Below are 14,490 nucleotides of genomic sequence, written 5' to 3'. Positions count from 1 at the left end.
GATCTATTGATCTGCTACATAGGCTGAATTTGGTTGATGACATTTCAAAGATTGAGGTTAGTGGGAATGTTTGTGAGGTTTGTCAGCTTGGTAAGCAGTCTAGACTGCCTTTTCCTGCTGACAGTGCTTGGAGAGCTCAAAATAAGCTCGAAGTGGTGCACTCTGATGTTTGTGGTCCCATAAGAACACCTTCAATCAATGAGAACAGGTACTTTGTCCTGTTTATAGATGATTTAACAAGGTTGTGCTGGATCTACTTCTTGAAGCAGAAGTCAGAAGTGTTTGAAGTCTTCTGCAAGTTTAAGGCATATGCTGAAAATCAATCAGGCTGCAAAATTAGAGCCTTAAGGACTGATAATGGCTCTGAATATGTGTCTGAGAGATTTCAGAAGCTTTGTGACAATGCTGGGATTCATCTTCAACTTACAACAGTCTATACTCCTCAACAGAATGGAGTCTGTGAGAGGAAGAATAGGACTGTGCTGAACATGGCCAGGTGTCTCTTGTTTCAAGGCAAGCTTCCAAGCCAGTTTTAGGATGAGGCAGTTAACACCTCAGTGTACCTGCTCAACAGGCTACCAACTCGAGCAGTCAAGGATAAGACTCCTTTTGAGGCCTGGCATGGAGTCAAACCAGTTGTAACACACCTAAAACTGTTTGGTTGTGTGTGTTATGCTCTTATTCCAGTTGAGAAGAGGACCAAGCTCGAGAGCAGGGCTGCACCAGGAATCTTTGTTGGCTATAGCAGCAACAAGAAGGGTTATAGAGTGTATGATCCTACAGCAAAGAAGGTCTTAGTCAACAGGGATGTAAAATTTGATGAGGATAAGGTGTGGAATTGGAATGGTGTTGAAGCTGATATGTCTGAAATGGACCAGTTAGACTTGGTTGCTGAACCTGCAGAAGGACCAAGTGATGATGCTGTTAATGATACACCAGTGAGAGGCTCTAGAACTTTGGCTGATGTTTATCAAAGGTGCAATGTTGCTGTGATTGAGCCCTCAGACTTTGAAGAGGCTATCAAGGACAGAAGCTGGATGAAGGCTATGGAAGCTGAGTTGGAAATGATCAACAAAAATCAGACATGGGAATTGATGAGCAGACCAGAACACAAGAATGTCATAGGAGTCAAATGGGTGTACAGGGCCAAGTACAATGCTGATGGCTCACTGAACAACCACAAGGCCAGGCTTGTAGTGAAGGGCTACAGTCAGCAATATGGAGTGGATTTTTTGGAGACATTTGCACCAGTAGCAAGACTGGATACAATCAAACTGCTATTTGCTTTAGTAGCTCAGAAGAAGAGGGTTCATCAATTGGATGTAAAGTCAGCATTCCTGAATGGTTTTCTCAAGGAGGAGATCTTCATCGAGCAATCAGAAGGTTTTGAAGTTGCTGGACATGAAGACAAAGTATACAGGTTGAGAAAGGCCCTTTATGGCCTGAAATAGGCACCAAGGGTCTGGTATGACAGAGTTGATGCTTACCTGACCAAGCTTGGATTTATGAAGAGTCTTAGTGAGCCTACTCTGTATGTTAAAAGGTCAGAATTTGAAACCTTGCTGATTGTCTCCTTGTATGTGGATGACTTGTTAGTAACAGGGAGCAAAGTTGAGCTCATTGATGAGTTCAAGGTTCAAATGTAGCAAGTATTCGAGATGACAGACTTGGGAATCATGACATACTTCCTTGGTATGGAAGTTCACCAGTCTGATCGAGGCATCTTCATCAGCCAACACACATTTGCTTTGAAGATTCTTGGCAAATTTTGCATGCAAAACTGTAAAGCAGCAAGTACACCTGTGGCTCATAGAGAAAAGTTGACTAGCAGTGGTGATCAGCAAAGGGTGGATGAGAGGCACTATCGAAGCCTAGTAGGCTGCTTGTTGTATCTAACAGCAACCAGGCCAGACATCATGTTTGGTGTTAGTCTGCTATCGAGTTTCATGCACTGCTGTAATGAGACACATTTGAAGGCTGCAAAAAGGGTTCTTAGATACATCAAAGGCTCAGCTAACCTTGGGGTGATGTTTGAAAGTGGGAAGGAACTAAAATTGGAAGGTTACTCTGACAGTGACTGGGCAGGATCCCTCGATGACATGAAGAGTACCTCTGGATACTTCTTCACACTTGGATTGGGCATGTTTTGCTGGAGTTCAAAGAAGCAACAAACTGTTGCTCAGTCCACAGCTGAAACAAAGTACATTGCTGCAGCAGCAGTAGTCAATCAGGCCATTTGGCTTAGGAAGTTGCTTCAGGATCTTAATGAAACACAAGCTGATGCCATTGAAATTTGGGTGGACAACCAGTCAGCAGTTGCCATAGCCAAGAATCCTGTGTTCCATGGTAAAACTAAACATTTTAAAATTAAACTGCATTTTGTTCGAGAAGCTGAACAAGCAAAAGAAGTCAGCCTTGTGCATTGCAGCTCAGGGGCACAATTGGCTGACATACTAACCAAGCCCTTAGGGGCTGCTCGATTTGAATCATTGAGAAGTGCAATTGGAATGTGTTGCATACAGTCTAAGGAGGAGTGTTGAGAGCTGGACTGCAATGCAACATGAAGCCAGCAGCAAGCTACTGTCGAGACCAACAGCAGCTATCGAGCTCAGCTCATTTTGCTTGGTGCGCAAGAATGAAACTCGACCGAATGAAGCAACCGGTTTTAATAATTTTGTTGTAATGTTATTTAGCTTAGTTCAATTGTAACCAACTCTTGAAGTTAGTAGGACTAAGTTTATGATTTGATTTTTGATGTAAAAGCTAATATGTCAGCTTATCTTTGTAGTTGTTTAAGTTTGTATTAGTTAAGCATTAGTGGAGGCAGTTAGATTATTAGGTAACTGTCATTTGAGCCAAAATTGTAACTCCTTTTTATTTCAAATTTGAATGAAAAAAATGGTAATGTTCAGTTACAAAAATTTGTCTGTGCATTCAAGTTTCTTGCTGTTCTGCTTGTTATCCTTTTGCTCGATCACCTTTGCTTCTGTCTTGTTACTTTGTTTGCTGTAAATGCTGCCATTGTTCCAACAATAATTGAGTTGCAGAACTTGAAGCTCCATTGTTCCAACAATAATTGAGTTGCAGAACTTGAAGCTTCTTCAGCTTATGCTCAACAGCTTCACTGGTAAAATTCCAAACGCTGAAGCATCTTTGCCTCGTCTTCAAGTCCTTCAACTTTGGTCCAACCAACTATCTGGTGAAATCCCAAATTATCTTGGAACACAAAGTGATCTCACGATTTTAGACCTTTCAATGAACAACCTGAGTGGAAAAATACCCGATGAACTTTGCCATTCAGGCCATCTAGTTACACTGGGTCTTTTCTCAAATTCTCTTCAAGGGCAAATACCGAGGAGTCTAAATACTTGCAAGAGTTTAGAGGCTATTCACCTTAGGAAAAACCGTTCGGGAAACGATGAAGGAATTGTAGAATTGGACATGTTTTCAAACCTTCCAAATCTTAGATTCCTTGATCTTTCATATAATGGTGTATCAGTGAGCAGTAGCATCAATTCCAGCTATACTTGGCCTAATCTTCAGTATTTGTCCTTGGCTTCTTGTAGCCTGAACGAATTCCCCAGATTCCTAAAGGGCTCAAAACATTTAATGAGTTTAGACCTTTCTGACAACAAGATCCATGGCCAGAATCCCAAGTGGATACTGAACAAAGGGCTGGATACTTTGAGCTATTTGAATCTTTCTCACAACTTCCTAACACACATAGAGCGACTTCCGTGGGAAAATGAAAACACTTGATCTTCATTCAAACTTCATTCAAGGTGCTCTCCCACTTCCACCCTTAACTGTCTCATTTTTTTTCCATTTTCAACAACAGTCTGGTTGGAGAGCTTTCTTCTTTGATTTGTAATCGAACTTCCCTTGAAATTCTCGACTTGTCTTATAACAACTTGAATGGAACAATTCCCCCATGTTTGGGGAACTTCAGCAAACGTTTGTCAGTGTTGGATTTACGAATGAATCGGTTTCAAGGAACCATCCCTGACACATTTGATAAGAAATGTGGGTTGAACAATATTAACTTCAATGGCAATGAATTGGAAGGGTCAATACCACCATCTTTGGTTCATTGTAGAAACATGCAAGTGTTGGATCTTGGTAACAACAAGATCAAAGATACATTCCCTCGCTGGCTGGAAACACTGCCTGAAATGCAAGTTCTTGTTTTGCGGTCCAACAAATTGCACAGTTTCTTACCAAGTTCCATGGTAAATCATTCTTTTCCCGAGTTAAGAATTTTAGACCTTGCTAACAATGACTTGGCCGGGCCTTTACCAAAAGGGTACGTTGAGAACATGAAGGGCATGTGGAATCTCGATGAACAAGGAACTTCTTCATATATGGGAACAAGAAATTTCTCTTACCATTATTCTGTGAGTTTGACCATCAAAGGATTTGAGATTAAACTTGAGAAAATCTTGACAATATTCGCAAGTATTGATCTCTCAAACACTATGTTTGTCGGAGAGATTTCAAGTTTTGTGGGACAGCATAATTCACTCAGAGGGCCCAACCTGTCTCATAATAGCTTCAGTGGTCAAATCCCTGAATCCATTGGAAATTTGACCCAACTTGAATGGTTAGACCTCTCTTCAAACAAGCTTAATGGCCAGATTCCTCACAAACTCGCTGATCTAACATTTCTTGCCTTCTTAAACCTTTCGGATAACCGACTCACAGGACCGACTCCTCAAGGCAGACAGTTCAATACATTTGAAAATGCTTCATACCATGGAAACATAGGTCTATGCGGGTTTCCATTATCCAGAGGTTGCAACTCTGATGGGTGACAAGCACCACCTCCGTCATCAATCTTCAAAGAGGCACATGATGAGCTGTAGACTGTAACAAGTTTTGTCCTGAAAGGTGCGTTGATCGGGTAGGGATGTGGATTGCCCGTTGGAGTTGTTATTGGATATGTTGCTGTCAAAACAGGTTGAGCAAAATGGCTTCTGAAATTAGCTCAAGGCAAATGCCATTAAAAAGCTTAAAGTCATCTGAGATCATGGATTTAAGCAACGCAGACATGACTATCAAAGGTGTTCGTAACATGTCTCTTTCTGCTCATGGACATCCTTTTGTCTTTGCTATAAATATTAGCAACATGCAGTTCTAATTTTTTGTATATTGATATAAGAAAAATATTTGGTACATATCCGATTCAATTTTTAAACTCAACAAGCAAGGTGAGGAATTAACAAGTGTCCTGTAAGGATATATTAAAATATTAAAAATAATAAATATTTTTTAAAAAAAAGAAACACGTGACAATTTTTTAATGTTGCTTATGAAATAAAAAAGAATATACAACAAATGTACCAAATACTAACTTGTTATTATACCCTATATCTTTAACCCGTTTGTGAAGTCTAAAAATCTTCATAAATTTTATTCAGAATAAATTTCCTTAATAAATATAACATTTAAAATCCCAAAGTACATTGAATAACGTTTTAGCAATTGGTTATATACCATTTTCTAAACAAAACCTAGGGGGAGAAAAAATAAAGAACAAAAGTAAAATTTGAATGTCATATGAAAAATTCATTTCATGGAAATTAATAGACCCATGCGATGATCAACTCCTGCGGAATTGAAGTAAACAGAAACAAAAGTAAAACCATGAAGCATTTCGTGTAATGTTTTCTGAGAAAAGAAGCACCTAACTAAGACATCATTAACTCAGAGATTGAATGGGACACCATGTATGGGACCAAAACTAAAAAAGTGTTGTGAATGAAGAAACCTATCGTCTTCTGCTTACTCAAACTGCTAATCTCCAACAAAAAACTATACTGAAAATGCCCCCAAATGAAAGCACAATAAGACTTGAAGAAATCTAGAAAACTCCAGAACAATTCATCATGCATTTTGCTGGACTTGTCTATGTATTTGCATTATCCAATTGACATAACCACCGGTACTGCCCATCTGATCCTCATGAAGATTTACAAGTAGCAACAAACCTTCCCTGGGCTGCTCACCTTGCCTTACAAGATAAGAAAGTTGATAATATGAAGGATCACTCTCTCTCAGTTTCTTCAATATCCCCATCAGCCTTCTTGACATTTCATTATCGTGCCTGCTAAGCATAACCTGAAGTTTAAGAGAAAACAATGAAGAATCAGGTGAGTAACGTGAGCAAAGTAACATTATTGTGGAAAAAAGTGAGCATGCAAGTGAAGGTTCCAAGACACAAAACAAACAAAGAATAATTGACATTCATTTCTAAATACTTAGAAACCATACGATAAGACCAATCCAAATTTTTACCTAATAATCATATCAGACGGTCTACTCAAGTCAGAGTTGATATGACAATAAAGACCAGCATTTGAAGCAAATCTTATATATAGCAAATGCAATTACAATATTAGTTTCCTTATGCATAAAATGGTTACAAAAACAGATGAAACATAAATACTCCACAATCTTATTGTCATTAGAATACGTTCATCAACAAGAGATCGTAAGCATGTAATATTCAAAAATCTTATCACCATAAGAATATTCATACCCTTGAAAATTCTGCTGCAAAGTCTGGCCCAAGTAAATTCCTAGCTATATCAGGTGAAAGCATCCTACCGAACCATATGACAAAACGGAAACCATCATCGTATACATAAAGGCCTCTTGAATCTAAGCTTTCTGCAACCAATGGCAGTCTCTTCACAATGTTTTTGAAATCATCAGTTTGAGCAGATGGCTGCAAATATGAAACAGAAGGGATGTTATGTTTGCAAACTCTACATCTTTATCAAAATATATTTAAAGGGCCAAAGCCTTTACCTTCAGAAGAAACTCATCAATTCGAATCAAGCTAGGATATAAAAGCTTCAACAACTTTTTAACAGGTAATGCCATCATGGTGAAACCTGCTGCGCAGCGTTTATCAAGTTGAGCATCTGCATATCCCCCTTTCAGGGGTACAGATTTAGAGAGTGCTAATCCATACAAACACAAGAACTTTAGAGACTCGGGATAAATCATCCTAGCTCCCAACTGATGCTGCACAGCATAGAGATTGCGGTATTCTCTGAGTGCTTTTAGAATCCTTAGTTGCAAAGAATTTCTGGCATCTTCAAGTTTATTGGTCAAAGTTTTCTCAATAGCTACAAAACCTCAGTTGATTAGAAAAAATAAGGACCCTCTGAAACTAAGATCCAGAAAAACAAATAGCAAATCTTGCACAGGAGGTTTTATTTAACTTTACCGAGTCTACAAAGCAAAGAAACAATGGCAGACGTGTCAGCCAGGCGATACATCGCCCCAAGATCTGCAACAACAGGGGCAGCTGCCTATGTACTCTGATATGCCTCTCTCCACAAGATGCAGTGTATCTTTAAATCGTTAAAGAGACATCAGTGACCCATATCCTTTCCCACTTATAAAAGTAACCCGGGCAGTTTCAGCAAACAAGGGAATAACCCAAGAAATTAAAATTTATACAGTAAGCCACTTAAAGGATACAGTAAAGCAACTTGGAAATATACTGTCTGATTTGTCAGCAGTGTCTCCTCAAAGGATAACTGCATTGCATATGCCTTGTCACAATCTACGGCTGGAAGTGCTAATAAATCTGTGGACCTTAGCATAAAGTTTCCATGATAAGATGTAAACCCAATCCCTGGTGCAAGTACCAAATGGCATGTATCAACGGCTTTGTTATAACAAAATCATAAGGAAACCAAACAATAAACGATAATAGCATTTTCCATAAGCATTAGCCCACATCAGCATCCAGATTGAAGGAAAAAAAATTCATGTAGCTAATCCAACTACATTGGGATTATGGCTTCATAGCAATAAGTTACAAGAGCAACAATGAATAAAAAGAATCAACAGACCTTTTCCACATCTTATGCGCATAACTGCTTCCCAGGCTGTTTCCCTAGTCAGATCCCTGGCTAATTCATGCCTCAACTTCTCCCCATGAATGCCTGACTGAAAGCTTGGATAATAATATACTTGACCACCAGTATATTTTGCCACGGTTCCTACATTGAAATGCATGACATCAAGTGTCATTAAAAGCTCTTCTTAACTTCGATATCAATTTTAAACTGATAGTAAAAAAGGACAGTGATTTTTGTACCTAAGGAAGCTATGTCGGTGTATTTGTCACTGAAGGCATAAATATTAACCCCTATCTGAAACTTTGTAAGATCAGCAGCCATTTGCTTGTAGAAGGTATCTTCTGGTAATCTCAATTTATGTTCCTTATCAGTTCCATACACATGAAGATCATGTCCATGCAACTTCAAGCGACCAACTCCCATGGAAGGCAATGTATTTTGGAAAATTAGCAACTTCCCCCCAAGTTTACTCTGCAGTAAATAGGTTGTCAAACAACCAATAGACAATATTATCATCAGCAAGAAACTAAAAGGAATTTTATCGTTAGTAATAGCTATGGTAGAGAAAACAACATACCATAACCATGAATGCTGCCTTAAGTGCAGAACCAAAAGCAGATTCCACATTCACGTTGTCCTGAAACATAGAGGGCAAGCTATCCAGGAACGTTTCAACCACATTTCTAGATTCAGAAAAGTTGACAAGGAGATCATCTGGCAATGGAACAAATATATCATCCAGATCTGAAACAACCATCATTTGAGGCTGCGTAAGAGATGACTGCAAAGACAGAAGCCAAAAAATTATTTCATATGTACTTTAGAGGAATGGAGAAAATTTGAGGCATCCCAAAAAGACTTTTCCACTGATCTCATATGTCACTTGCCTTCATATTGTAAAAATGAATTGTGCTATCAAAAGTAATGAAACCAATCTGAGTTCTGGGGAAGCCAGGCAGCTCATCCAAACATGAACGTATAGTTTGAGCAACAACCTAACAAATATGTTGCAAGTCAGCGGAAACCATCACGTGCTTATACAATATGGAGAAATAAAGGAAAGAGAAACAAGCAGCATGGCCTCCAGAGGTAATTCTTAGTGTTATGACCAAAAGGCCAGAGCAAAAGCATGCAGACCTAACACTTAAGTATTCAAATTATGATCAAACAATGCATACAACAACCTGGATAAACAATCAGCTAAACAAGTTTTCCAGCATCCAAAAAGCCTTAAGTAATAGAAGCAGGGCTAACATATATTTCTTTCCTACCTATCAATTCCATAGTAAGGCAACAATCTTGTAGGACATACTTTATAGACACGTTTTAGACCAAGGCAAAGCAATTCAACAGAAAATCTGAAGAGCTCTAATATTGATCTTTGAGGACTAATAGGTGAACAGGAAAAGAGAAACCAGCTCAAGCGTAATTCAGATTTTCTTGATTTACGTTACTATTAGATGACTTTGCCATTATGACCCTTATTAGAATAACACAAGAATTTATTAAACACATTATGAGACCATAGATAATCACATGCTTACGAGGAAGTGCTTACCTCAATCATACACTTCTTACTGCAGATATTGATACATCAATGAGAAAGAAGTACAGTGGCGGCATCGGAGGCCGCACCATGTATTCCATTGGTGCAACAAATTCCACACTGCCTTTTATAAGCTCAGGTCGCTGGTCTAAATCAATTCTTCTGCCAGTGGCATCCAAGTTTGCAAAATACTCACCTGGAACTGAATATGGAATTTGAATCAGATTAATATATATGCTTTCTAATTCCAACTATTAAAGTGATTTACCAGGGAAAAGAAAACCTATCTGCCACAAAATATAACCAATAGGATACAACAGAAAAATAAACAAAAATTACAATGCCAATAAAGAAGAGACTGTGAAATGTCATACCACCACCCACCATTAACTCAATTTCAAAAAAAAATAATATATAAAAAATTGCACTTTGTATTTACCAATGACTTGAGATAGCAAAAAGTAAAGGGAAGATTCACATGACAAGCAAGCTTGCAGAAAGCTGATACATATGTTGATGCAAGTCTCTATAAGTGAGCAATTAGCTCATGGCCTTCAAATGGTATTTGACATTCCAAAGACAAAAGATATAGCAGATAGCAGATAAAAGTATGTACAGCATAAAAAAAGCACCCCAAACACATCAGTTACAAGAACAAACACTTGATGAAACTCACTGAACATTTAACCATTGAATTATATCATTGTTTCCTAAGTGAGATGAGTTTACCATCATTTAGTAAAGAACAGATGTTGCAACGCCACTTCCTTCCAGCATCTGTAAATGTGACATAGGGATTCACGTAAGTGCGACATCTTCTACAACGAATAATACCAGTTGAAGCGAAATTAATTACTGGCACTTCCTCCTGAATAGGAAAAAACCGTAATTGACAGGAAAACATATGAGACTTCAACAAAATACAGTTATTGTTTTGTAGACCTAAACATAAAATATTATTGATTCTCAAGACACTTACCCCTTCAGGAGCCTCTGCAAGAGGGCAAACAACTGCACCTAGAGGCAAATGCCATCTTGAAGCCAAGGACTGGGAATTTGGTATAGCACTTGTAGTAAGCCGTAGGTATCTAGGATTGCAATTCATAGGATACATCTCAACAAAAGAACTTGGCTCCACATCACCATCCAATGGCCTAGGAAGTGTTCTATAATCAAGCCCTGGCTCAATTGATCCAGGTGTAGATGCAAGAGAGAGTGAACTAAAATCTTCTGCTAAGCTTTGGGCGCCGCCAATATTAGGTGCAGAGCCTGGATGTTGCATTTGGTCTCTTAATTGGTAGCCCAAGGGAGCTGCTACTGGTGGAGAAGGACCATAACTTCCTTGCTGACTAGGAAAGGGATAAGATGATGCCGGTGGAGGAGGCATATAACTTCCTTGCTGAGATGGAAAAGGTGATGCTTGTGAACCTGCAGGCTGCTTGCTTGGATATCCACCAAAAGGTGGCTGGAAATTGGAGTTTGTAGCAGTATAAGATGAATCTGGACGGGGAAAAGTCTGCTGAAAATTGGGTCTGGGGCCTAAAAATGATGAATCTGATGACGGTTGAGGAACATTCCCACTGGATGGAGGAAATTTTGCAGTTTGCGGCAGAGATCTCATTGGCGCTGGCAGTACTTGTGTTTGTGGTCAAAAAGAAACTGGCAGTGCTGATACTTGACTTGTAGGAGGTTGAAAAGGTGGCTGCCCAACAGGTGGTGCATGAGTAGGGGGAGTTTGAGATGTTGAAGGAAATGGCGGTGTTAGAAATTGCTGGTGAGGACCCCTGGATGGTGGGACAGATGTTATGGGAGGAGATGGAACTGATGGATCACCAAAACGAGCAGGCTCGGCCCGGCTGATGAAGAAGGCATCATAGTTGGTGAAGCAACTGGTGGAGTAGGTCTAAAATTGCTGGCTTCTGATCCCACCACAGGACCTGACGATGAAAAAGGTCTCATAGTTGGAGGAGCAGAAGCAAAACGGGTAGAGGAAGGTCTCATGGGAAAATTTGGACGACCAGGGTTCTCAGTCCCCATGGTTTTGAGCAATACAACTACGTCTGCTACCTAGTATGTGATCTCTAAAAACTAAGCCTGCCAGGAGAAGTAATATCGCAGTAGTAAGCATTCATAAAAGAAATGAACACCAGTACATTTTAATCAAATCAAGCCCCACAAAAAGAAAGAATTCTCCAGACATTACCAATGATTCTTATCAGGAATCAAACCCCAGCAAATTCACCAACAAAGAGCAAATTAAATATATCAAATTTTCACTTTGTCTTCATCTTTATAATGCTCATTAGTTCCATGCACCCTTGCAACTCAAAGGCTAAGGCTAGGGGGAGAAAAAAAGTACAACCTCCTCCATGAATCTACAATTTAACTAACAATATCATCAGTCACTGGCTCAACCTCTACCCCCGATGATTAGCTTCCATGCTACCCCTAATTTACAGTAAATAAATAATAAATTGCAACAGCATATTTGCATCTAAGGTCTTATATAAAAGCAAAATCGACATTGACGAAAAAAACTTCCAAACCCCAAACAGTTAAAAATATGATGATTTATACATAACATTTTACATAACTAAAATCGAAAAGACTCTGATTTCTTTGTTTTGGTCAAATTTTATACAGTTCAAAGCATTGCATCATAACTATGATAATCAGTTAAACAATCAAAAAAAGCTTCAATCAATACTCGATTCAATTCCAACTAATCTCAATAAACTTCAGCTCCTTTAATTCAAAAGTAACCCAAATTCCAACTGAAACAGTTCACATTCAAATTTCCAATCATCCACTAACTGAATTTCAATCAACTAATCCAAAATTCAATTCACTGGCACTAGCTTATTAGCCTAAACTTTGACTAAAAGTAATGCTTTCAAAAAACAAAAAAGGACTAACTGGTGTCGTATACAGCAGCGTAGAGATTCAGTGACAGGCCATGAAAAATATACCGGAGAGGATATTTCAAGAAACCGCGGGTCAAATAAAACGACAACGTTGTAGACGAATATTTTCCGAAAGCGAGATCTAAAGCAAGAAGATGATTTTGTTAGAAATTACAGATCGAGAGAAGGACGTTTAAAACAATGTAGAACGAAATCCTTACGTCGTTTTCTTTCATTTTTCTCCTTCTAATTAAGTCGTTTTGGACAATCCGCGTTTCTTATTTTATTTTCAAGCCTTTGGCTGCCCCCTCTGCTGCAAAAGACGGTTCATAATATTACTCGAATTTCCCTCCTTTTTTTCTTTTCTCTTTTTGCCATTTTTTTATAATCTATTTATTTTTACATCTATCATAAATATTTTTTAAAAAAAATTGAGAATATTCTCTATCATATTATTAAATTAATTTCAAAATATTATAATTTAATTTATAATTATAGGATTTAAAATATATTTATTACTTAAATAAAACTCTAAATATAAAATATAAAAAATATGACTATTATAATTTAATTTATAATTATTAGTTAAAATTTTGATGTAAAAAAATTGTACTAATTTTATTAATGTAAAATAAAATAAATTATTTGAATAGAATTCTAATCATCTTAATTAATTATTTGTAATATAATATTATGATATTAATTTTTAAATTTTAAATTTTTTCTATAAATTTGTATCGTGTGAAGCTAACACAACACTCTTAAAATCTATTCTTTTTTTTATTCATCTATTATTTGTTTTAGTGCATGTGAAAAATGTCTCGTGAGTTTGTTTCGAAAATAATATGAAATTTCAACAATTAGTTTTTAATCATTATTATTAAATGTGTTTTTTTATTTAGTTTAACTATTTTTCTTATTTACCATCGATTATAAAAAATTTTGGACTTCATAAATAATGTAGTAGATATAGAATAAAAGAGAGTACACTACCAATGTATCAAATATTAAATGACAACTTATAATGAAAATTCTTAAAATAGGAACCATAACAACTAAATTATTTTTAACTCTTAGATCAAAATGGATAAATCTAAGCCTTAGATTTTAGATTTAATCTATTTAAACGAAGAGCACAACACCTAATCTTTTCCTCTCTTTTTTTAATGCGTAATACAAGTTTTAGACAAAAAAAAAATTGGATAAGCTTTTAGTTCCACGTTTAATTTTTTTTGAAGCAAAAATATTGAAAGCGGATTTATAATTGAAAATAAGATATTAAGGCTATTAAGATTAAGCAATTTGGGTATTCGGTATTTTTGTTTTTCTTTCTTGAAAAATTTTCAGATCATTTTACTCTAAAAAATTTAGGTTCAAATATCGAATACCCTAATCTCTTACTTTCCGTCTCACTGTAAATTTGTTTTCCATTAAAAAAAACATATATCTAAAAGTAAGAAATAAAATATTTTCTTTATTTTAATGAGGTATATTAAATTTAAAAAAACATTTTGGGTCTTATAATTCTCATTTTAAAAGTTTTCACTATAATTACCACTCAAATACAAATTCTAATTATAATAATAGTTCATGATAAATAAGAAAGATAATTTGTTTTACTTTTTATTCAAATTAACATTATAGTTTATTTTCTTATCTAACTCTAAATTTGTATATTATTTAAAAATTAAGAGAAATTATGTAAAAATATTTTTTTTAACATAACAACATTTAAAAGTAATTTAAAAATTAATTAAAAATTAAACGCACATATAATATTAGAAACTAATTTATATAAATGAATTGAATTGATTTGGGCTGGTTGAAGGGTATTTCAGACTTACCCAGAAGAAATAAATTTGGGTCAGATGGTTGGTATTAGAGTCTAACTGGGATTGGGTCAAAATCCTTCTATGATTAGCCCAAATATTAAGGTGCCTTAAAGTTTATGGGATTGATTGGTCCATAAGATTCTCAAAATTGGAAATTAACTAAAATTTCGTGTGTTGGTATGATAATTAAGGTGTTTATCGCTTCAGGTGTAACTTGAGTTTCAGTCACATTGCTATTAAGATTTTGTCTTATTCTTGTAATTCACCAAAAAAAAATTTTCCACGTACAATATTCAAACTTTGGTACTAACATATTTATGGCCGCCGCTCTT

At 36.6% G+C, this 14,490-nt stretch overlaps 2 protein-coding genes and 1 pseudogene across 2 annotated transcripts; 2 read left to right on the top strand and 1 right to left on the bottom strand.

The window, feature by feature from the left end:
• Positions 1-3,108: 3,108 nt before the first annotated feature.
• LOC107922212 (leucine-rich repeat receptor-like serine/threonine-protein kinase SKM1) lies at positions 3,109-3,759 on the top strand. Its single transcript, XM_016852113.2, has one exon. It carries the CDS (start codon positions 3,109-3,111, stop codon positions 3,757-3,759), a length of 651 nt encoding a protein of 216 aa, XP_016707602.1.
• A 218-nt stretch (positions 3,760-3,977) lies between these two features.
• LOC107921726 (receptor-like protein 9DC3) lies at positions 3,978-5,137 on the top strand. Its single transcript, XM_016851547.1, has 2 exons — positions 3,978-4,807; positions 4,957-5,137. The coding sequence occupies exons 1-2, from the start codon at positions 3,978-3,980 to the stop codon at positions 5,135-5,137; spliced, it is 1,011 nt and encodes a 336-aa protein (XP_016707036.1).
• Positions 5,138-5,526: 389 nt separating this feature from the next.
• LOC107921727 (protein transport protein Sec24-like At3g07100) lies at positions 5,527-12,650 on the bottom strand (annotated as a pseudogene).
• Between the last annotated feature and the right edge of the window lie 1,840 nt (positions 12,651-14,490).

This window comes from Gossypium hirsutum, chromosome D01 (genome assembly GCF_007990345.1).
Source record: "Gossypium hirsutum isolate 1008001.06 chromosome D01, Gossypium_hirsutum_v2.1, whole genome shotgun sequence".
NCBI classification, from domain to species: domain Eukaryota; kingdom Viridiplantae; phylum Streptophyta; class Magnoliopsida; order Malvales; family Malvaceae; genus Gossypium; species Gossypium hirsutum.
This window is presented reverse-complemented; position numbering and strand designations above follow the sequence as displayed.